This window comes from Macaca nemestrina, chromosome 3 (genome assembly GCF_043159975.1).
Source record: "Macaca nemestrina isolate mMacNem1 chromosome 3, mMacNem.hap1, whole genome shotgun sequence".
Classification (NCBI taxonomy): domain Eukaryota; kingdom Metazoa; phylum Chordata; class Mammalia; order Primates; family Cercopithecidae; genus Macaca; species Macaca nemestrina.
In genome coordinates this window covers 47,423,891-47,448,015 of record NC_092127.1, presented here as the reverse complement: position 1 = coordinate 47,448,015, position 24,125 = coordinate 47,423,891, and the positions used below count along the sequence as shown (strand labels likewise).

At 37.1% G+C, this 24,125-nt stretch overlaps 1 protein-coding gene across 11 annotated transcripts in view; it reads right to left on the bottom strand.

The window, feature by feature from the left end:
• Positions 1-1,990: 1,990 nt before the first annotated feature.
• LOC105493295 (inositol polyphosphate-4-phosphatase type II B) overlaps positions 1,991-24,125 on the bottom strand; it is an 822,839-nt gene continuing 800,704 nt past the window's right edge. For 7 of the 11 annotated variants that reach the window (XM_011760836.3, XM_011760835.3, XM_071092994.1 and 4 more), the window contains one exon: positions 7,835-9,194. In XM_011760836.3, the coding sequence (XP_011759138.1) occupies positions 9,020-9,194 (175 nt within the window). In that variant the 3' untranslated portion in view covers positions 7,835-9,019. Of the gene's footprint in view, positions 7,794-7,834; positions 9,195-24,125 lie in introns of those variants that run through there. The other 4 variants (XM_011760841.3, XM_011760840.3, XM_071092996.1 and 1 more) reach the window with 2 other exon arrangements.

The window sequence follows — 24,125 nt, the reverse complement described above, 5'->3', positions numbered from 1 at the left end:
GGTCATTGCGCAAAGGGCTATACACACATTTTCTCACGTTTCAACAAGAATAGTAATTCATATTATTGCTACACTGACTTTATAGATAAGAATGTGAAAATATAGAAACATTAAGTAACTTGACATAGATCCACACCTAATCAGTGTGGGAACCAAGGTTTGTAACCAGGCATTCTAACTTAAAAGCTGACATTCTTTAGCCCTGTGCTGGAGTATTCGCCTTAGAAATAACAGCTGTAGACCTCAAGAAAGAATATTAACTGAACAAAGAATATCAAGTCTAGATTTTGGGGCAATTTCTAAATTCAAGAAATAGGGAAAGGAAGCAGAAGTGGTAGCTGAGACTAGAGAGTGTTGGAAGCGTGTATCATACTCAAAGTCAAAGGAGGTGAATTATAAAGGAGATGGTAGTCTATGGTCAACTGGTCTAAGAAGAGAGAAACCATCATACTAGGCAAAAGGCAGGTCAGTATTTTCACTGTTATTTAATTCTGTTAATATGAATAGAAGTATTAATACTGTATTTATTTGAAGGCTAAGGTGAAAATCAAGTCATCTGAATTAAGAGACAGAAGATAGCTTTTAACAGTTGAATACCACATTCCCAGCGTTCTACCCAAATGTGATTTTTCCCATTGCCTTCTCTTTGAACTTAAAGTTTATTAAAAGACTTAGGTTCCTGATTCCTGTTATGCATCAAAACCACTGAGAGAACAGAACTGAGTGTGTGTCGTTCCATGCGGTTATAGAGTTACAGTCATACCCACGTGGCCGCTTTGGCTGAAAATAGACTCTAGATTGACAAACTCCAGCCACATCTACCTGCTCTCCTGATTCTACTCTCTGGTCCAAAATAAAGCCTTGGGACAAATTTTCTGAGTCCTTTGTTGTACTCCGATTTTGAGTGGGATGTCATTCCCTTAAAACACAGGAATCTTCATATGGATGTTTAAGAGTACTACTACTTCATTCAGGCTACTCTTCTCGTTTCATAGCAGGCAGAATTTTGCTAGAATTTAGTATGCATTGTTTCACCAAGGAGCTACCTTCAGCATTATTGCTGCTCAGCTATAGAAAAACATGTTATATTAACATTTACTGATGAAGACATTACAGAAAAGGAATATTTCTTGCTGCAGGATCAGATATGTTTTTGAAAATCTCTAGGTGGCAAAAATTCATTCTTTCATTGCATGCAAACAGGAGTCTCATTTGGTTAATTCCTCTGTAACATGATCTAATTAAAACTCTTTGGAATGTGCCTCCCACTATCAATTGCTATAACAAATTATAAATGATTAGACCTAAATAGTCTAAGAAAAAATTTTCTTGGTGTGTTTAAATGACACTACACATAATCTTGGCAACAAAGATTAATGATTTGCTCCATGGTAAAGCATTAACACCTGGTTCTGAACCTTCTTAAAACTGGTTATTATTATTTATATTTATTTATTTATTTTGAGACGAAGTCTTGCTTTGTCACCCAGGCTGAAGTGCGGTGGCACGATCTTGGCTTGCTGCAACCTCTGTTTTCCAGGTTCAAGTGATTCTCCTGCCTCAGCCTCCCAAGTAGCTGGGATTACAGGCACATGCCACAATGCCCAGCCATTTTTTAATTTTTATTTTTAGTAGAGACGGGGTTTCGCTATGTTGGCCAGGCTGGTCCTGAACTCCTGGCCTCAAGTAATCTGCCTGCCTCGGCCTCCCAAAGGGCTGGGATTACAGGTGTAAGCCACCATGCCTGGGCAAACTGTGGTTAATCTTGCTTCCATGGAATAGTCATCCTGAAAAGTAAATTCCACTGGTGAAAATTAGATTAACCTAGCATCAATGAAAACTTTTCATTGTTAATTGCAGCCCAGTAGAAAATTAACTGGGAATTGGATTATTGTTTATGCTACATTTCTAATATTTTAATTAAAGTTTAAACATATCCGTAGTGATGAAAATGAAAACAATGTATAATAGGGAGAAAAAGACAGAAACATAAAAAATAAAAATCACATTTATTTAAACAAAAATATACACACAGTGTACAATGAATATGGTTTACACAGAACAATAAAACAAAAATGACATGTCTTAAATGCCAATATAAAATGATCAATCTATTTGTGCCTAGAAAAAATTCCTATTTTCTAGGAATACACGTTATTGGTTCATCTAAAATATATATGTAACATAAAAAGAAAACAAATGCCAACCTTTCAGATGAGTACCACAAAAATCTAAAAGTTCAATGTTAGGTTAAATAAAATAATAAAATATTCACATGAGAAGTCTGTGTATACAAAGTATTGTATGTATGCAGTGAAATGAGAGTGCCCATACAGTTATATGCAGTCAAACTTTTGAAAGTTTCATAGTTTAACATAAATTATTTTTAATGTTGACAGTGACATAAAAACATCACAAGTATTATCTAGATAACACAGCAATCTTGCCAAAATTTGAGTCAATGTTGCCTGTCAGTGCAGTAGGTCATCATTGATCATGTCCTTTCATGACCTGGCAGTAATTTAGATGATTTAGGGAATATTATCAATGTATTTACATTGTGAGTGTGAAAGGGCAACATTTTTTTTTTCTTCCTAAAGAACTGTATTTACTAAAAATTATATACTTTTTGGCAAGATGTGATTTATCAGGCAACATCACTTGTATTAGGTCTTCTTTCCCTTGATACTCACTCTCTCTGGGTACCATACTCAATTGCAAATCTTTTAAAAATTTAAAATTCTAAGTATGCATGCAATCTGTAAAAATTCCAACTCAGGGCAGCTAATTTCATTACTTTTTTTTTTTTGGCTTATGTTACCTTACTATTTTTCCTATCTCCTTGTTATTAATAGCAAAACATAATATGTTCCTTTTAGAAATGTTTGACTCTCTTATTTGCTTAGAAATAAAATTCAGTGAGTGATCAATGTGCACCATGATTCAGAAAAACAAATGCAAATTTCCATACACTAACTCTACACCTAATAGCTTGCAATATTTTATATAAAACATTCATTTTGGTTTCCCATTCTTAAAGATAGTTTTTGCTATAGGTGGCATCTCTGTGAATGCAGAGCTCTAACTTAAAACTGCCAAAGCAACAAAAGATAATATATTGGGACTTTATAAGCTAAGAAACATAAATATGGGGGGGAAAAGCATAGCTTATGTAGATTGCTGCTAGGTTAAATGAATGTGAATTCACACTAAAATTGTCAATCAGCTACACATCTCTCACCAAATCATTCTTTTTAGTCGTGCATAATTTTTAAGGCCTCCAGCTACTATGATGCCTTGTGTTCAATATGTTTCCTTCCCTCTGTAACTGATGATCACAGTTATTTTAGACAAGTTTCCTAAATCTGTGATAAAAGTTAATTTATTTCCTAAAAGACTACAAATGGTGCCTTGTATATTGAACCAAACAAATGATACACCATCCTGCTTGGAAATTAAACACCTAAAATATCTGTGGTGATTTAGCATAGTGCCAGAGTGTAATTTATTTAATGTAACAGTTTAGGTTTCAATTGAGCTACATTTATTAGAATCTGGGCACAGTAATATGTTACTGTTTTTCCTACTTTCAGCAAATGCCAAAATTATAAACTCCAAAATAGATGGTGAAGTACATTGTTAGTGATATCTGATTGGGCTAATATTTCCCTGAATTTAGCCCTGAGTTATTGCTTAGACTACAGTTGAATTGCTAAGAATTCTCCTGCAAAGCATTATCAAGAGAAAATGTGATTTAATAATTTAATTATGAATATAGTCATCAAATATGACTTTTAACCTAACAGGAGTCTTTAAAGAAGGTAAAAACCAAAACAAAATTATAGCCATCTGAAGATAAGGGATTGTATTTGATACCATTTTAATAATTTTATACTGCCTGTCATAATTTATTTCCTAATGAAAAAAAAATAGATGAAGGCATTCATTGTGTGCCGGTAAATGCTCAACAACTGCCTTTCCAGGAATTAAAATTGCTAGTTCATAGCATTTGCCAGTTTCTATGGTGTAAATACTCCCACTGTGGACAGTTTCAAGCTACTAACACCATGTTAAGAATCTGCAGTCAGGAAGAGACCCATAGTAGCACAATATTGTATTCTGTTTTCACTGTAAAGATGCAATAGACCTAAACAGACTCAAGAGTCCTGATAAATAGTATAAGGTAGTAAAATAATTGGGAAGTGGTATGTTTTGATTATTACCTTTGTTTTCAATGTATTCCATTGTGTTTTATAATTTCATATTTAATAATGGTTACATTTAACAACTAGCTTACAAAATTTTGAATAATTACCAACTTTTATGCATCAGAACGAGCTAGTTCCAGCCCACCAGTGGTAGTGTGTCTCTTGGTACACTATCAACTTTTACATAGGGAGACGTTTGATTTGCTTGGGAAGAAAGGCATTACTTTATACAAATCAGTTTCTCTTTGCTTTTTTACCTCTTATTTTATGTAAAATGCCATACATAGTTGAAGGATAAAAAGGAAGTATCCTCTATCCAAATGCTAGCTTTTAAGCCTTCAGAGTTTTTCAGAAGAGGGGTTAGTCTTATAAAATAAGGGCTGGAGGCTGGGTCTGTGGAGCTCTGCCCTGATTGGGCAGTTTGTTATTTAGTACAGTTTATCACCTGGATCAAATGGTTTCTTGACTCATTGAATTATGAGGCTGACCAAACTATGTTCAGGGATTGTTTTGGCAGAGTATAGACAAACCTCAAGGCAATATTTAAAAGAAAAAAGCAATGATATGAAATGTAAATGAATGGTTTCCTTGTCTTTAAATATGTTTTTCCTAGGGCTTAGTAAATAACTAATCCAGAATTGATATCTGCATTTAATATCAAAGGGGAACATATTATTTTTGAGCAAAAAAAGAGTTTGGAAATGTCATTTGCTCAGTTCATTTTTCGGCTCAATATGACCTCCTAAAATAGGTCTGCTGGTGTATCTTTTAAGTGAAAATGTAGATAGAATAGCATGCCTGTGGCTGTGTTCGTTCAAGAGAGATTTAAACGCTTTTTTTTTTTTTTTAACATTTGCTCTTTGATTTAGCCTTAATAACTTAAGAAATAGTGAAGTAGTTGTTCAAGAATTTTTGAACTGTCTCTCAGGAAAAAAGCAATATTGTTGTCTCTATGAAACACATTTTCTTGATGAAATCCACTTTTAGAAGTTTACACCAGTATAGGCTTTCTATAAGGAAATGCAGATGACTATGCTAATGAATGAAAATTCATAAAGCATTTGTATTACAGTAAGCACTATAATTCGAGGCATCTATATTATTTATTTATTTATTTACTTATTTAGAGATGGAGTTTCGCTCTTGTCACACAGGCTGGAGTGCAATGGTGTGATCTCAGCTCACTGCAACCTCACCTCCTGGGTTCAAACGATTCTCTTGCCTCAGCCTCCCGAGTAGCTGGGATTACAGGTGTGTACCACCACAGCAAGCTAATTTTTGTATTTTTAGTAGAGATGGGGTTTCACCGTGTTGGTCAGGCTGATCTCGAATTCCTGACCTCAGGTGATCCATCCGTCTTGGGCTCCCAAAGTGCTGGGATTATAGGAAATCCTTGAAATGTCTTTTAAAAATAGAAACCCCTGCTGTTGGCTTTCTAGTTAATATTTTTCTATATTTGAGTCAAGTGGTTTCATTTTTTAAAACTACAAATAAAAATTATTGTTTATAAGAGTATTTACAGGTTGACAAATTACTTAAGGTTTCTTGGAACTCAGATTACCATTTGATATGCTGAATGAGGCTTCATAGATATTGGAGGAGGCCTCTGTCATCCCAGCCTCTTTATCTTAAATCCAGTGGGGCATGAAAATAACCACAAATCCTACCATTTTCAAATGATATTGAACAACTCAAAGGTCGTATTTAATCACTAAAATAAAGAATGAGTTAAGAGAACATCAAGGTAATTTTGTCTATGAATGGATTCAAAGTACACAGCACATTTTCATTAAAAAGGCTGTAAGTAGTTTCGTAACTGCCTCAAGTATAATGCCCACAGGTAATTAGCTAAAATAAAAAATTGATAATTCTAGTGTAAAAAACTCCAAATGCTTACCTAAAATTTGTAGTAATTTGAAAATCTTAACCTGGGACTAGAAATGTGTTTGGAATCCTTATTTCAACAGGAATATTAGGCAAGGAGCTATCACATTCGGTATGGAAAGCATAATATCATCCATTGATCATAGCTAAGAGAGGGCTTAATGAGCCTCTGTTATTTTCAAGGGAGATTTATGCTTTGGATAGCATGTTCTTCTAATGAGAAAGGAACAAGAATAAATTCGTAAAATTTGTAGAAAAAAAGTTTCATTCATTCAGACTTTTGTACTCTTAGTTTCAATTCCAGTGATAAATCCTAATTTCTTTTTAACTAACTAGCATTCTCCCTTAATTTTCATGCATATTTAGCATAGCAATTTGGAGAAGGGACAAGCCACAGGCTAGAAAAGTAAGAAGAGGTTGTAATTCTGATTTTGCAACTCTTTTGCTGGGCGATTGGGGGTGATTAACCTTACCCATTTTTGAATACTGGTATTATACAAGATGATTTTTAAGGAAACCTCTACTTTGGGATTTTGGAAAACTTATAAATGTTGTTATTTTACTGAGTAAGGGCAAGTTTGAAATTCAGGGTAACAGAAAATAATTGTTTTACTTTATCATCATTTGTTGTGGTTGCATACGTTTTAAAGGCTTATTAACATACACAAACCTATGCCATAACTGCATGCTTATACCAAGATGACTGCTAAAAAACATCTCAGAGACACTTCACTGACATTCATGAACTTCACAACATAAAGTTCAGGCTGATGGGGATTTTCATTTTGGGTATCAAAATGTTCATTTTTATTTTCTTTGCAATTTTAGATCATTGCAGTGTTTTGCCTATCACTCTATTAAACGTTCTATATTGCTACAGTCACAGCTAGATCACACAACCCAAGTCAGAGTTCTGAAAAGATGTCATGGTTTTGAAAGGTCTGTTGACTGCTTTACTCACTTCATGCATATGCCTGTTGAAGAGGAAGAGTCACACCTTGACTGGATGATAGAGATCATTGTGGAACATACCTGCAAACTGCCTCAGTATTCCAGATCACGAGTTAACTCTACCTAATTGAGTGGCTACACGTTTTCTTTTAATCCCTTATATTGATTCTCAGGTTGACTATGTTCTCATAGGTTATTAAGTTGTATCACAAAAAAACTCTGCTCCTTTTCCCCCTCTCCTCTCTTCATTTGGATGGACAGTAGTGCTCTCTGAATCACCCCAAGTCCTACTGAAATGATCCATGTTTCCTCAGAAACATTTAAATACTCATGAATGAAATTTATACTTTGTGAACCAATCACAATCAGCTAGGCTCAGCACATAGAAACTTAGAACTAGAAATGACAGTACTGAGTCATGTAAGATTTTTTTAAATGGATTTCTTTCAGAGTAATATGCTGACAATGAATTCAAGTAGTTCCTAGATTTTGGCAAACATCTGTGATCATCTCCCCCACCACAAATTCATGACAATAAAAACAAACAAAAAAGACCAAGGTGAAGATTATCCAACTGAAACGTATTTGTGTTCCTGTTTATTAACATGTTGGTAAACTTAGGTGTCAGCTTTTCCATAAGTCCCCTCTGGAGGTCTGTAGTACTTGGGGAAAGCCATCAGCTGTAGCATGTTGAAAGCATACTTTCTGCATTTGATATTCTTCAGTACATTCTCTATGCGGCATCCTTCTCTGGTGAAAGGGGAAAAAGTACAACTTCATGAAACACAGAATAAATAAATATGCTTTATTTGTTTAATGCAGAGTTGCAGCAACAGTCCAAGTAAAAATAACAAAGATTCAACTCTACATTTTTTTTTTTCCACAAGTGATGATACATCTTACAAAATTAAATCCTAGGCCAGGCCCAATACCATTATTGCCCTCTGAAAGAGATGACTTAAGTCTCTTTACTCTTAACAGACATTTAAAATTTAATAAACTCTTTAAATATAATTTGCTCCACAATACAGCTCCACTTTAGTTTCATAAATATATCTGCCATTTTATAACATTTCCACAAATTAATTTCTCTCTCTTTAAAACACATTAAAATCTATATGTAGCCCTAAGGATGCAGGTTCTAGAAATAAGGCATTTAATTTATTAAGTCTGGCCCTATAGATTTTTAAAGAAAAATTTCATCTCTATTTTAATTTTATTATTTTAGCTGTGCAAGGAAGAGAGAAAATGGCTTTCTGAACAGCCTGGGCCAAGTCTCAGCTTTATAAAGGAAGAGTGCTTGTCCACGGACAGTACAAAAGTCACAAGTGCTGGGAATGGTACATCAAGACACAAACAAGACCTTGTTAAAAAGAATAGAAAAGTCCTCTGAAAGCCAAATCAACCCAAACAAGAGATACAAACAGGTAATTTAATTACAAAACATAAATAGCCATTCTCTCCATAAAGTTACTTGACAGAAAAGAGTTAATTGCAGCGAAGAAGTAAAACAGGTTAAAAAAAATTTCTATCAGCAGATGGCATCTATGATATTAGCACAGTGGAAATAAAGTCTGCAACCTCCCACGTCTCTAGAACTTGTCTCAGGGTTTCAGTGTTTGTGCAAATTCAGTCTTAATTTCTTTAATAAATTTAATGGGATGAGGACAGGAGGTTCAGAACTTCAAGCTTTCAGGATTCTGTTCTTTGTCTTATTCCAAAGACAGTAATTTAAAAATTCTTCTTGAGCTAGTTAACAGTGGGAAACACTTTTCCATGAACAAAAGAGCAAAATAATCCACTTAATGCATAGTACTTTCTGTTTTTCAGATTTTAGGAAAAACAAACAAAAACACAAATTAAACATTTTCTTTTAAATTCTGTGAACTTGAAAATGTAAAAATATTACAGCATTGTCCCCATGATTTAAAGTTCATTGTCATTTGTAGAAAAGAAAAAGGAATACAACATAAAACTTATTGGTATTTGGCTAAGAGCAATGCCAGACTTAAAATAAGCCACACAACTAGCAGGTGTGAGCTGACAAGCAGCAAGGCGACAGGATAGAAGTGTCGAGAAGTTGGCTTGTTATCAGTTAGACAGCCTGTTTCAGGATCATCGGATTCATTCAGTGCTCCCTGGGTTTGTCTGCTGTTAAATGAGGGGAAGTTAGGGGAGAAAAGAAAATAGTATAGAGTTCACACAGTAAAAAAAAATTCAACCTTAAATATTCTGAAATACAATGCACTATCTTACATAACACAACTTTTTCAGATGAAATCTTATGGTAAATTTCCCCAAATGCACCTTGTGTATTGTTTTCTCATTGTACTACATGGGCGAAGGAATTAAAACAGGAGATTCCTTTAGCTCTTTGTGCAAGAAGGAAGGGAGAAACACTGTAATGATGTTCACGTGAGTTGACTATGTATGTACAAGGAAGAATCAAATAAGCATAACAGCACCAAATCAAGACTATGAAATAAGTAAACTATGGATTAGCTCATGAAAATAATCTGATAACTACATCTCTAGAAAATGAAATGAGCAACACAGGATGTAGGGAAGCAAACCAATGTGTCTGGCATAAAACATACCCTCTACTGGCATTGCACCTATATAATGTATTTAAAATTATAAAAATGATTTATTGAAATGGCATGATCTTTAAAATGAACAGGACATCTGACATGCCATCCTTGCCAGCCATAATATTAGTTTAATAAAATCCAACTCAGCACCCTTCTGTTAGTTCAGCTCATAAATTACATCGCCTCCTGCTCATCTTCCTTAGATAGGGACAAATCTATCTCCTACGAACACTTCATCTGAAAAGAGATCCATATTTACAGGGTGATACCTCAGAAAATAAAAGACTTCATTTTTAGATTGTTTACTTTCCGTGTAAGTAAATAAAAGTAGGGGGTTGGTTTATAATTCTGCTTAAAAGCAGCTCCAATTATGGCCAGTCTGAAATATACCATATTGATATAAACTGACAATAAAATATTGTTCTATGCTCTAGTTCATCAGTATTCAGAGTATTAAGAATCTCAGTCACATTCAGTGGTTAAGGGTGGTATATTCTCTATTAGCTCTCCTACGTTTTCAGGCAAAAAAACTGATTGTGGCTCAGTCTTATGAAATAAGTATGGAACTTTTCAAAGGAAACTTCTAATGAAGATCCTTAGTTATGGCCAATTTCTAGCCCTTTGCAATCCCCAAACAAGTCCTATATAGAAATTTTTGACCAGGCATTGACCATGCCAGTGTCAGCATTTACACAAATATCAGTCATAATTATTTCAAACAACATGAATTAGTTTAAAACACCAAATCAACAAATCAACCATATTGTGCTGTGCTCTGTTATAGCCTCATGGTTTGGTAGGACCTAAGAACTATGTAATCAGTGACAAAGTAAAAGATTGTTTGGAAAACAAATGGTTTACTGAGCAAAAGGGGGATTTGGATTTACATTTATTCCTATTGTCAGTTGTATGAGTAACCTGGTTACTATTCAACTTTTTCCAGCATACCAGGTAGAAAATGTACAGTATTTTAGGCATTGATATTTTTGAATGTGATTAAGAAAAGCTCCCCTGTTTTATATTATTTCTCTTATTGGCTTCAAATCCCTAATCGTTAATCCCAGAGAAACAGTTTATTCATTTGTTCAACCCAAAGCTTTTAGTGTCTACTATGAACTAATTGTGCTGTGTAGGCACTGGGCATACAAGGTTGGATACATCAGATAGAGATTTCTGCATTCATAATGTTTATTTTTGAGTTGGAGGAGGGGGAATAGAAAAATAAGAATACCATCTGATAAAAGCACCGTGAAGAAAAGTAAAGCAGAAGGGAGTTTCGTGCGTGTGTGTGAGAGACAGAGGGAGAATTTTAAATAGGAAAGTTAGAGAAGTTCTCACAAGAAGGTAACACGTGATCACTGATTGAAGATAGAAAGCGGAAGAGTGATGTGGATGTTCAAATTAATTTTTCCGTTGAGTGAGTAGTGCATTACCTAGTAACCTCCTGATATAATGGGACTGGAAAGTTTAGGCTGGAGGACAAGCGGGCATGAAGGAATACCGGGAAGGTGTTTTCTGCCTGGCTGCGTCTCAGTGGGAAAGCCCAGGCTCCCAGGGGCAGCAGAGAGGTGGGGAGGGAAGTGACCTGAACTGGTGGATGGCAGACCAAACTGGAGGACAGACTCTACAGTTATAGACCCCACTTCCATTATAGAATCCAAATAGAGACAAGGACACTAAGACCCCTGAGGGTAGCAGTTTGAATTTCCCCTATAAGAATCCCCCAAGATGATCTTGGAAGGAGGGCACATAGATCTCAGAGGTGGTTCTAGATGGCTCACTGGAGCAGAGGACAAAAGTATGAGAACTTCAATATTGCCAATAGGTATCTCATTCTATTAAAATTACTCTTTTTCATGTATTTCAAACAGTATATATTAGGAGAATAGCACATATAGAAACCGCTGTGATATAGTAGATCAGAGCACAGACTCTGGAGTCAGATCAGCTGTTTCAAGCTTGGTTCTATCACTTGCTAGTTGAGTGGCATTGAGCATGTCATTCTGTATGTCATGTCTCTATTTCCTTATCTGTAAAGTGGTGATAATAACAATACTACATCATAGAACTGCTATGAAGTAACTTACGTTAAGTCAATTCTTACAAAGTTCTTAGAACAGAGAATGCCTACAGCAAGCATTCAATAACTTATGTCATTTGTATATCAATAAATAGGTACATCTTGGTAGTGTACCTAGAAACATTTTAACTAATATGTTCCCTCCTGCCTTTTTTTTCCCCACAAAGACTCCAGATTCTGTTTAATGCATGGTAAAGAAAAATATCACCAGGCCCTTGGGGGTGGCAAGAAAATAAAAAACCCTAAAACATGTGCTTTGCAGAGAGGAACCCTTATTCCCATGGAAAAGAAAAAGAAAAGAAATCTGAACAATTGCTCATCTGAGGGCCATGTGGGTCTACAAGGAGGCTTTGTAGCACGCATGCTTCCTGTAATCGAGGGGTAACCATTGTTAACCTGGCCAATTCAGCAAAGAGGGAAAAGTCAAATTTCACATGGAAGGCTGGTCCATAAACTCAGTTCTGCGCACGCTGTGTGTCTTACCCAGTCATTACCTTCACATACAAGTCAGACACATTCCTCCTCCGCTGTGCCAGCCACACCCTCTGGACCATGGGCCAGTGGTCATTTCCAGCAGCAGAGGCTTGAGGGCAAGGCAGGGTTGGGAGGAATTGCTGTAGTGAGTGTTGTGACAGCACCGGCCAATGTGGAGGAAAAAAGCCGCAAGTCAATGCCTGGTTGGGGTCAGTTCATGAGGGTCTGTAAGTCTCCTTCAGGGATCATTAGTGCTAAAAGGAACCTCTAGAGGTCATTCTGTGCATTTCTCAACTTCCTTTGGGTCACTTTCATACATGGTTTTCCTTGCAGGTCTGATAGATTTTCAAGAAAGAGCATGCCTTCAGCTTCTTTCTCTTTCTCTCTTTTTTTTTTTTTTTTTTTGAGACAGGTTCTCTGTCATCCAGGCTGGAGTGCAGTGGTGTGATAATGGCCTGCTGCAGCCTCTATCTCTCAAGCTCAAGTGATCCTCCCACCTCAGCCTCCCAAGTAGCTGGGACTATAAGTGTGCACCACCATGCCTAGTTAGTAGTTAATTTTTGTATTTTTTATAGAGATGGGGTTTCACCATGTTGCCCAGGCTTGTCTCAAACTCCTAGGCTCAAGCAATCCTCCTGCCTCAGCCTCCCAAAATGCTGGGATTACAGGCATGAGCCACTGTGCCTGGCCTCTACTTCATTCTTATTGAGTACTGATACTCTACTAATCAGGCCAATCGGCTAACATTTCAGGGAATAAAGTCAATAGCTTGGTTACTGTACAGTCCATGGTAAACATTCAGCCCCGATTATTGACAGTGCTAAGGCTGAGAAGACCCTGCCTTAGCATGAGACTCTCTCTATATACATATAAATACATCAACTATAACCTATACATATAAATACATCAACCATAACCTATACATATAAATATATCAACTATAACCTATCTAACCTTTTTATAATTTAAGAAAGTAGTTTACAACCAAGTGATGTTACCCAGAGATATTGGGCAATATCTGGAAAGATTGTTGGTTATCATAACTATAGGAGTGGGGGTACTGCTACTGGCATCTTAGTAGGTGGGGCCCAGGGATGCTCAACATCCTGCAATACATAGGACAGTCCCTGCCACAGTCATCCAGCCTGAATATCACTGCTGGCATAGCAGAGAGGCTGGGCCCCGGCTCTTTGTGTTTCATACTTGGCTCTGTCCCAACGATCCCCTCTTACCTCTCTTTCCACATCTCCTGTCTCCATCAGGAATTCTTTTACTCATGCAACCCCCATAAACAATGCCCAACTCCCTTCCAGCCCTCAGTTCCCCACAGCCTGACTCATCGCAGCCTGCACAGCCAGGCTCACCACTGCCACCCTTCCTCTATCCCTGCTAGTCTACCTTCACAGACATCAAGCATCACATGGGACCCCTTCCCTCGTATCCAGACCACTTCGGTCAGGAAACCATATATTTGTTTTATGATGTCCCCTGCTCAGAGCACCAGGCACCTCCTCCTAGCCACTCCAGTCACGTTCATTCTCACCCTTGTTCACTCATAACTAACTTCCCCTGTCCTTTCTAAAGTATGGCTCTAGTAGCATCAGTTTCCTGCTGGAAGCTTCCATGGCTTTTCTAGGCCTGCTAATGAAGTTGATCTCTCCTGGCTGGGACACCCTCGTCCCTGTGAGTACCAATTCTGTGACCTGGAAAACACACACACACACACACACACACACACACACACACACACACACACACACACACACACAATCTCTGACTAGTTTGCCCTCCTCACTTCTTGCATAGCTCCATCAAGTACCACTGCTTCCAGGAAGCCCTCCAGGCCTGTGTCTGTGTCTGCCTGTCTCGCTCATCTTTCTACCTCTTAGAAGCACTCAGCAGGATTTGTCTAAGGCTCACATCCACAGGAGGAGGCAGGCCAGCAGCCCCACTTGGCTAAACACGAGGGATCTGGAGGCCAAAAGTCTGCCTTCAGATTCTACCTGTCCTCTTAGTTCTGCCTGCTTGAGAGATTTGTCTCTTCAAGCCTCCATTTCCCTTCTTGGAAAGTGAGGTTAGGACGAATGAGATTGTCCCAACGTAGGTGCACAAAAAGCGCTGGCTTGCAAAGTCGCAGAGATGGGTTGGATGGGACACATGCTGTGAGCCGAGATATTTTGTGCACCTACATTGGCACCTTTTAAAATGTATTTCTCTAGAATCTTTTTAACCAGATAAAGGTACTAGTCACCTAGAACCTTTTTAACTGGTAGAGATGTATAATCAAACAAGGTTGCAAGCCACTGACCTCACCCACTGGTGTTCAAAAGTGGATGTACCAGGGTGTGGGTGGAGGAGCAGAGGGCCAGGACGTGCAGCTTGATCTTACCAGCAGCAATTGTTTATGTACCACCCCAAGCCATATTTGGGTAAACAATAGTCATACTTATTTCAAGCAGATGACACAGCAATTTGAATTATACCAAATAAATCATGCTGTGGTCTGGTTGCAAACAATAGTTGAAAATAACTGATCTACCTCATACTTCAACAATTCTGGCAATGAGGAGAAAACGCTTTCAAATAAGTTCATTCCACCCACAGTCAGCTGTGGAGGGGTTCAGTCACAGAACACACATGCAGGCATGTGTTGGGGAGCTAGGGAGAGGGGCAGGAGGAGGCAAGATATAGTTATTTTTTAAAAATCTTTCAACTTTCAATTTAGATATGGGGGGGTACATGAGTAGGTTTGCTATTTGGGTATATTGCAACTGGACAGTGAGCTTAGTACCCAATAGGTAGATTTTCAACCACTCTCCCCTCCTTCCTTCTCCCCTCTAATAGAGTGCAGTGTCTACTGTTCCCATGTTTATGTCCGTGGGTGCTAAATGTTGAGCTCCCACTTATAAGTGAAAACGTAGTGTATTTGGTTTTCTTTTCCTGTGTATTGTGGTTGCTATTATCATTAATATTATCCTAGCACTACCTCCTAATCTGTCCAGTTTTAAGGTGAAGGCACATTTTAATAACTTTATTGAAATCTTGATTCCTTTTCAATGTCTCCTATTAGCAGAGAAGGACAGAATCATCTATCAACCAATCAATAATCATAGTATAACTATCACATGCTGATTATAAATTTAGCTTAACATATTAGCCACAGTTTATCAATATAATAGTAGAGAAATATTCTTTCGCAGTAGAGCCACCCTACAGATGTTCCTCCTGGCTGAGGAGTAGAGCATTCGAAAGTCTGAAAAGTAATTTGAAAGTGTCTTAGAATGGTCCTTACTCCAAATACAGGGGACTAATTTATGACAGATGGCTTTATGTTCTACAGCTGCCAAATCTGCATGTTGTATTGTCTTCCAAGTGAAAATCACTATATTAAAAGGTTTTGGTTTTTGTCATGGAGGGGCAGTTTTACATTGGAATTAATTTGTTGTTTATTAACTTCTATCTCTGGAAATTAGAATAACACATTAAAGATATCTCACATGTAATCATCGTATATTCAGCCGGAATTGAAAGCAACAAGGCCTAGGACGCCGCTTCAGAACCTAAAGCTTGAGTCCCATGATTGTATCAGAGTAGACACAGGGTGACTTTGGGACTGCTTCCTTGCTTCCTACTAAGAAGAGGACAAATGGTCATTTCTTCATGGCCACCAATGAATCTGTAAGTGCCCTGCAAGTTCAAAACGCAAGGGATGTTTTAAGTAATAACATTAGTAACTTCCTCACTAGGAGATTATGACAAATAATTAGTAGCTTGCAAAGTACTCTGTCATTCCAATGTCATTAGTTTTGGCCATCACTGACCGGTAGATCACCGTGGAAGCAAATCCCAATGTTGTTTCTACTGAAAACGTGACAAGATCAGACACTTAAGGGCAGTTGCTAAATCTGCAGGATAGAAAATGATCTTTTTATTTATTTTTTTAAGACCTGTCAAAGCAGTCACTTAAAATAGAAACAAGTAGAAAGACATGTCTCACTTTTAAACACATCACTGCCTACAGGAGGAGATATATCAGTAAATATAATTCAATGTGCATGGCTTGATGATATTTGCTTATTTCACTTTCTTTTCTGCAAGTAACTATGCTGTATCCTAGATCACAAGTCACCCATCACAGATACTCTCTCAAATCATTCCGACTTCTAAAAATAAAAGTCAGTCTTCCTATCTTCTCCTGCTGGGTAGTTATTCATTAATAGGTTTGCTATTTGATATCTTATTCCTTTAACTATAGCTATTCAAGCTTCCCAAAGGAAAATTACCAATTAAAACTGAATCGAAAAATCTTTCCTTCTGACCACCAACCTGATTTCTTCCCATGATAAAATGAGACCATTTCACATTTAATTATATGCTTCGAGTTTGAAGCTATGGGGATACCATCCTGAAATTACGAGCCAGGATTTTAGAACCAATATCTTGCAGAGCTTTATTTGACTCAACATTCATCAGACGGATCAATATTAATAAAGTACCATGTTTCAGGCCCTGGACTGCTGAATTGTATCAGATTTAAACCCTGCAGATCTGTGTAAAAATGGATATAATGAATCTGGCATCAATAAGAGCTGTGAGTGTGGCACAAGAAATCACAGGACCATAGAATCTCAGATGTAAAAATGGCTTTTAAAAGTCTTCAAGTTGAATGTGCACATATTCTAGATGAGGAAATAAATTTAAAAATCTTTCTTATGGTTCCACAGTAACAAAAAGTAAGTAAAGAATCTTGAGAATGTAGTTTCCCTAATTAACAGTTTGCTTATATCAGTCTGACAGGAAATGGAGAAGGATTTTCATTTTCAGTTTAGATCAATGTCCATGAAGTTAAATAACTCGAAATACTCTAAGATAACAAATCATCCACCTAAACTTTTAAAAGATTATAATTAAAATATTAAAAGTACAGTTTCAGGACTTTTCAAAAACTGCAACTATTTAAAATGTTGTGAAAATGTTTATAAAAGAATATCACGAGTCAGATAATTCCCATTGGCCTAGATGTAAGCATAGCCTATACGGCCACAGGATCCCCAGCTCCATTTAAACTGTCTTCTCTTCTAACTGGATTTCAGAATATAATTTAGAATATATTATGTTACTCACAGGAAAAGCCCCTAAATGAGGAAATTACTCAAAAGACATAAGCCAATGTCACTGCTTTGAATATCATAGACTGTTTCTAATGATTATGGATAAGTTAGCTACAAAAGAAAGAGCAATCTTGGGCAGCATTAAGCAAAATGCCCACTCATGGGAGGTGTGAGTTCTACCCACATGTGTGCTTTTCTTGACATGGTATTCTAAGGGAAGGGTTCCTATAAACTAGAGGATATCACAGCATGGTAGCAAAGGTGATGATAGTGGGGTTTGGGAAACCTGGCGTATCAGGAAAGACAAGACATAGAAAATGAGAAAAATCCATTGCATTGGAGAAGAGGAAAATTTATGATTCAGTGGTTGTTGATTTCAAATAATCAAATGCTATGTAGTATAAGGCATAGGCTGCCTTGGAAAGGAGCGGAAGTGTGTGAAGTAGGGAGAGATCACCTATATACTGTCCTATCATGCAATACGACATCTTTTTAGATATTTTTTTTCATTTATTGCAAGCAGTCATACTAGTTGGTATTTTTCGTATAAGCTCAAAATGGTTTCAAAATTTGATCGAGTAGCAGATCAGGGCTTTTATCCCTGTCTGTCTAATGAAAAAACCATATTCCTTTCACTTCATGATTGAGCTCCCTTAAGCAAAGGTTTTCTGCTACCTCTCAGAAGCAGGGAGATACGGTTTCCCGCCAGTTGTAAGATTAGATTCAGTGACCTCTAAAATTACTTTCATCTTGACTTTCCTGTGATTCTTTGATCCTATGAAAACATAACTGCAGTACTCCAGAGATGCATATTTTTTCTACTAATAGAATACTTGACTGTTCAATAAGAAATCGTGGAGCGGGGGCAAATCCGAAGAATCCAAAGGTTTCTAAAATTGTTCATGCACAGTCTTATCTATTTTCAACTTCGATATTAAAAATGAAAACATGACAACATGAATATATTTAAATGTATTAATTTTTCCACTATCACTTTTTACACCCTTTGTTCCAGTTCAATGTTTTATAAAATTCCTAGAAAATAGGAATCTCCTCTCATCAGAAGAAGCCAGGTACTAAGTAATAATATTTTCAGAGGATGTCTAAACATTGCTTTGAAGAGAAAGGAAGTACCTATGGCCAGAATTATAACTCAAGAACAGTTAGGAAAGTGGCCTGGTATGAAATTTTCAAAAGTGCTTTATTAAATAAAAAAAAAGGAAAAATGAAAGACCTAATGAGTTGAGAGTATAATTGCTTCCATTAAATCATTTCAAAGAACTGATTCTAGTTTTGATCTTTGAATTTTAGAAAGGAAAATGTTTGGATCAAGTCTACAGAGAAATATCACAAATGATTAAAGGACCAAGAAAAAAAATCTTGTGAAGAAGTGTTTAAGGTTAGTTTTGTTTGCATGAAAGAATGCTAATATGTGATATGATCACTGTATTTAAATATATGTAAGATGTAAAATTTTTGATATATCAATTTTTATTTTGATATTTTTTTTTCTTACCTTTTTAGGCTATTGTTTAAAATTTGTGCCCAAGGGAATTTTAGCAGTACTGGAAGCAATAGCTGCCTGAACTAAATACATTTATCCTTTATTCATGACAGAAAATTTGAGGTTTCCATTGGGAGGGTAATACAGAATAAAAGGATCTTTTAGGGTAGAGAGAGAAAGAGAAACAGAAAAGAAAAAGAAGGGAGAAGTGGGGGAAGGAGAGGAACAGACAAACACAAATCCAGCAGTGACAGGAGAGAAGACAAGGGGGCAGAGTTTGTCCAGGAGGGTGAAGCCTTATTCACTGTTCACTTGAGGGAGCCCAATAGCAGGGGACGCTGCAGGATGCATGACTGACCCTTGGTCATTAGTCAGCTTCCCCAAAGATTCCCCTGTGTTGAGTTAGGCTTGGATGCAGTGAAATGAAAAGGCATGATGGTACCATGATGTATAGGAAATAGGCATATCAGTGGCTAATGACTGATACAGAAAAGCCTGAAAGCTCAGTGCAAGGGAAGACTTGTGGCTGGAGGAGAGCATAAAATAATAGAGATTGACTTTCCACCCCCTTGGCTAGATAGGAGCTGAAATATGCAATGAAGCTTGTTGAAAGAAAATGTTTAAAAGAAATGAAACAAAACAAAAATACATATCTGACATAGTTAGTAGACAGATAAATAGGGGCGTTCTACAAAGAAATAGGTATATAGATATAGATCTATAACTCATTTTCTGGTTCTAATACCATGTAATTATGCTTTACTCTGTACAGAATCTCCAACAAGATGACTTAGTCTTGCTTGAAAATAACAGAGAAAAGGAAAGGAGACTAGTGTCTTAAACATTCTGTAGGTGTGTTTGTTGCTAAGGTACTTTAAAATGAGAACAATCATGTTTCACTGTTCTGGTTTGTCATTCTCCTGGAGTTCGGGATAACTTTAATTCCCAGTTAAGAGGACATTAACATGTAAAATTACTGTCTAAGCCTTCTGATTCTATTCTTGATAAGCACTAGTCAGAGAATAGGAGGTAAATTCATCACGACACCTGGCTGAGAAGGCAGTCTGACTTCAGGGCTGCTCTTAGCTCCCAAATAAAAATAAAAGCCCACATATACCTTAGATAATAGCCTACATTCTGAAAGTAGCCTGGGAAATTTAGCAGAACTCAATAACAAAAAAAAATAGGATATAAGTAACATAAAAAAAAAAAGCTCAATTATCTAACTCCATTAAGTCTGAAGTTCGTCCCCTTAAAATGAGAATGTTAACATCTATCCCATAGGATTATTGTTGGAATTATGTAAAGGTACTCAGAACATGCTTAATAGTAAAGATAGATAAAAAAAAAATTAATATCCCTTTTGCCAGGTACAGTGGCTCATGCCTGTAATCCCAGCACGTTGGGAGGCTGAGGTGGGCAGATCATCTGAGGTCAGGAGTTTGAGACCAGCCTGATCAAACTGGTGAAACCCCACCTCTACTGAAAATACAAAAATTAGCCAGGCTTGGTGGTGGGCACCTGTAATGATAGCTACTCAGGAGGTTGAGGCAAGAGAATCACTTGAACCTGGGAGGTGGAGGTTGCAGTGAGCTGAGATCACACCACTGCACTCCAGCCTGGGCAACAAGAGCAAAATTCCGTCCCCCCCCCAAAAAAAAATTGATATCCCTTTTTGTTTCCCTTCCTGTGCCAAATCTCAGTTCTTACACAGACAATGAGTACCTTGCCATTGCTCAATTCTGGCTCTTTTCTCTCTAATATTGAAATGCCCCAGGATTCAGGAGAGCATCCTTTGTTTTTATATATATTTTATTTCATTCAAACAGTTCCATGACTTCAATGTCATTTGATGCTGCATTACAGACACATGTACTGCATTTCCACTTAGTTATCCAACAGACACATTAGGTAACAAGGCTAAAACATAACTTAAGTCCTGCTTACTCTGCTACCACCTCAGATCAGCTCTTCCCTTTCTTTCTATCACAGGAAATGACACTCACCCACTCTCAGACATCTGTGTTAAACACCTCAGTCCTCCTTGATGCTTCTGTATTCTCTGCACTCCATAGCCATCCATCAACAAGTCAGACCATTCAGCAAGATCTCCACTGCTGCCTGTCATCTACCATCACTTGTTCTCCTACTGTCAGAAGCTATTTTCCTGTCTTTTACCATGCTTGCCCCTCTATTAAGTTTCACTAATTCCTAATATATCCCTTTAGACACATGGCAAAGCAACCAATGCACAATGCTAGTGGCATAGTAAAAATATTTCCCGAAGAGTTTTCATGGAATCAAAATTCAGCTGTATCCTAGCTACGCACAGGGAGCCAAGCTTGTCAAAATAGCAGTGGTGCTTATCCAACTGCAGGGAAGTGGAAATATTTTCAACTGCTCATCACCAAGAGATTGAAGCTCTTGAATCTCAAGGAGGAAGTTTATCTACAGCCTCTTTTTGCACAATCTCTTGTTTTTAAACTTGTTTCTCAAGTTTTACAACCCCCTTTTCCACTGCCAACTTTTTTTTTTTTTTTTTTCCCAGAAGGAGTCTTGCTCTGTCGCCCAGGCTGAAGTGCAGTGGCATGATCTTGGCTCACTGCAACCTCCACCTCCCAGGCTCAAGTGACTCTTCTGCCTCAGCCTCCTGAGTAGCTGGAATTACAGGCATGCACCCCCACGACCGGCTAATTTTTGTATTTTCAGTAGAGATGGGGTTTCACCATGTTAGTCAAGCTGGTCTCAAACTCCTGACCTCGTGATTCGCCCACCTCGGCCTCCCAAAGTGCTGGGATTACAGACGCATGAGCCACCACACCCAGTCGATTTTATTAGGGTTGAATGCTACCAAATTCTCTCCGTGATAGAATCTTGCTTCTGTTCTTTTTTGCTGCATCTGAAATTGATGGAGCTAACTAACTATGAACTGGTTCAACATCAAACACCACCATTCCCAGTGTTATATATTCTCAAATATTAACCTCGACTCACTCTTTTGAGTCAGACCTCCCAAAAGAATCAATTTGCAGTTTTTGTCCCTGAAAGTATTAGAGGATTCATCATCTTCCCTAAAAGGATAGGGTCTCTCTCTTTCCTTCACCTTTATTCTTTTCCAACTTCTATTTCCTAACTTTTCTCTTTAATTCCACTATACCGTGCAAACATCAAGATGCTACAATTTATGTTATCAACTGCTGGAAGTGATACAAATCCTAGAGAAAGAGAATAAGATACATTTAAGAATCTTAAGGTTTAGTTTTGGAATAACATGTACATGGCTTAAAAAAAACAGCAGCAGCAGCTACATGACTATGAAAAAGGCAAAATATAAAATATACCAGAAAGGAATAACTTCCAAAGTATAGCTCAAAATGCTTTACACATATCATCAATTTCTTCTACGAAGATTCAAACACCAGGGAAGTTTTCTTAGAGAAATAGAATGTTGTGATATATAGTGAAAGCCGGATAGGGTTTCAAGGATTAGAAATTAGGGGAGATGGGTATAACGATAACATGGAACGGCATAGAAAGAAAAATGGCAGATGTATTTGGGAATGATCCACAGCTGGCTTTGGTTATAATGAGGAATAAAAAAAACGAAGAAAGGAAAATTAAATGCTAGGATATTTTTTGTTGCTTATCTATTTTATACATTTATAAATTCAATAAAACAAGATGAGGCTATGTTGTAAATGTTTGTGGTTGACGACAAACAGATATTATTCTCTAGATGGAGTGTGGGCAAACACTGAAGACTCATGAGCAGCAAAGTGGTGGGATTAGCTGTGTTGTAGGATGGCACCTAGCAGGAATAAATAGGGTGGCTTGAGCCAGGACTGAGGGACAAGAATTGAATAAACTAGGCACATGGAGAACAATTAGGAGGCTACTACAATAGTAAAGAAAAGAAATGGTAAGGGCTTGAATGGAGGAATGAAGAGGAAAGGCAAGGAAGTTACAGATTCTAAAACAGAAGTAATTTAAAAATAGAGTACAATTAAGATTTTAGAAGATCAGAAAGAGAAAAAAATTATTTTCAGGTTTTAGAAAAAATACATTATATTTAAACATGCTAAAGTTTGATGCATGACTTTAGTTAGATATGGATAATAAAAAGGTAGGTTTGGACAGGATCTATACCACAGCTCTATTCCTTATATTGCATGAAAAAAGTAGGTTAATTAGATTAAATAATCCATGTGGAGAATACATCACAGAGACAAGGGTTGAGGGCAAAACTCTGGGTGAATGCTTACATTTGTAAGGCTAGAGAAGAAGGCAGATAGCGAGGAATGACACAGAAAACAGTCACAGATTCAAAGACTTACTCTGTAAGTATGTGTCAAGTGCTGCCGGTGGAGCAAGGAGGCTACAAAGGAAACAAGGTCACCACCAGATTCCAGGATTTTGTTATTTATAGCCTGTGACTTTCAGTCAAATTTTAGGATCAGGGATTAGGTGACAAGCAGCTGATGAATGAAGAAAAGGAAGACAGCATTCTGTTCTATGGAAACTACTGTGTTCAGAGCATGATAGTGAAACGAAAAAAAAAAAAAGGCACAGAACCTTGCCCAGCCAATAGAATCGATGGGACTGTTTTAGGCTATATGAGATGAGGATGCTTGGAGGCACAGAGAAAAGGGTAAGTAGGGAAGATCCAAGAATAATATGGGATATTTCACCATCTTTTTGTTGTTGTTTCTCAGGAGAATGAAAGATATTTCAGGGTTACATATTAGCCATACAATAGATAAGTTTCACTGATTATCAAGAAGTCCTTGGTAAGTCAGAGTCCACAACCACAAAGCATTTTCCAATTCATCTGAACATGAAACTGGAGAGAAAGGTGTTTAGGTGCAGGATGAAGGGAATGTAGGAAAGTAACCCAGTTAGAAAATTCACCTTTCCATTTTGTGACACAATCAGAAATTTCTGCAATATGTTCTCAGTCCTTTAGTAAGAAAATAAAGCCAAAATCGAATTTCTGAGCACCTAACAATTAATGTCAAAATAAATTAGAACACCTGTGCTGCTAAGTGTGTTTGAAGTAGCATCTTTACATATAATTTTAAAGCCCAATGTTATGAAAATCTCAAGACTGTACATACCTATATAAACGTTAATGCAGTGTATACATCTCCTGAATTGATCCCTTCTTCACATGGTTATTTGGTTTAAAGCCTTCCAATGAACATATAAACACAACACTACTAATTAGGAACATTTTATCAACACCAATGATTGTCAAAATGATTATGCCAGAATGCCTTTGTACTGGCCTTTTAATTTCTAATAACTCTAATAATTTTTAATTAC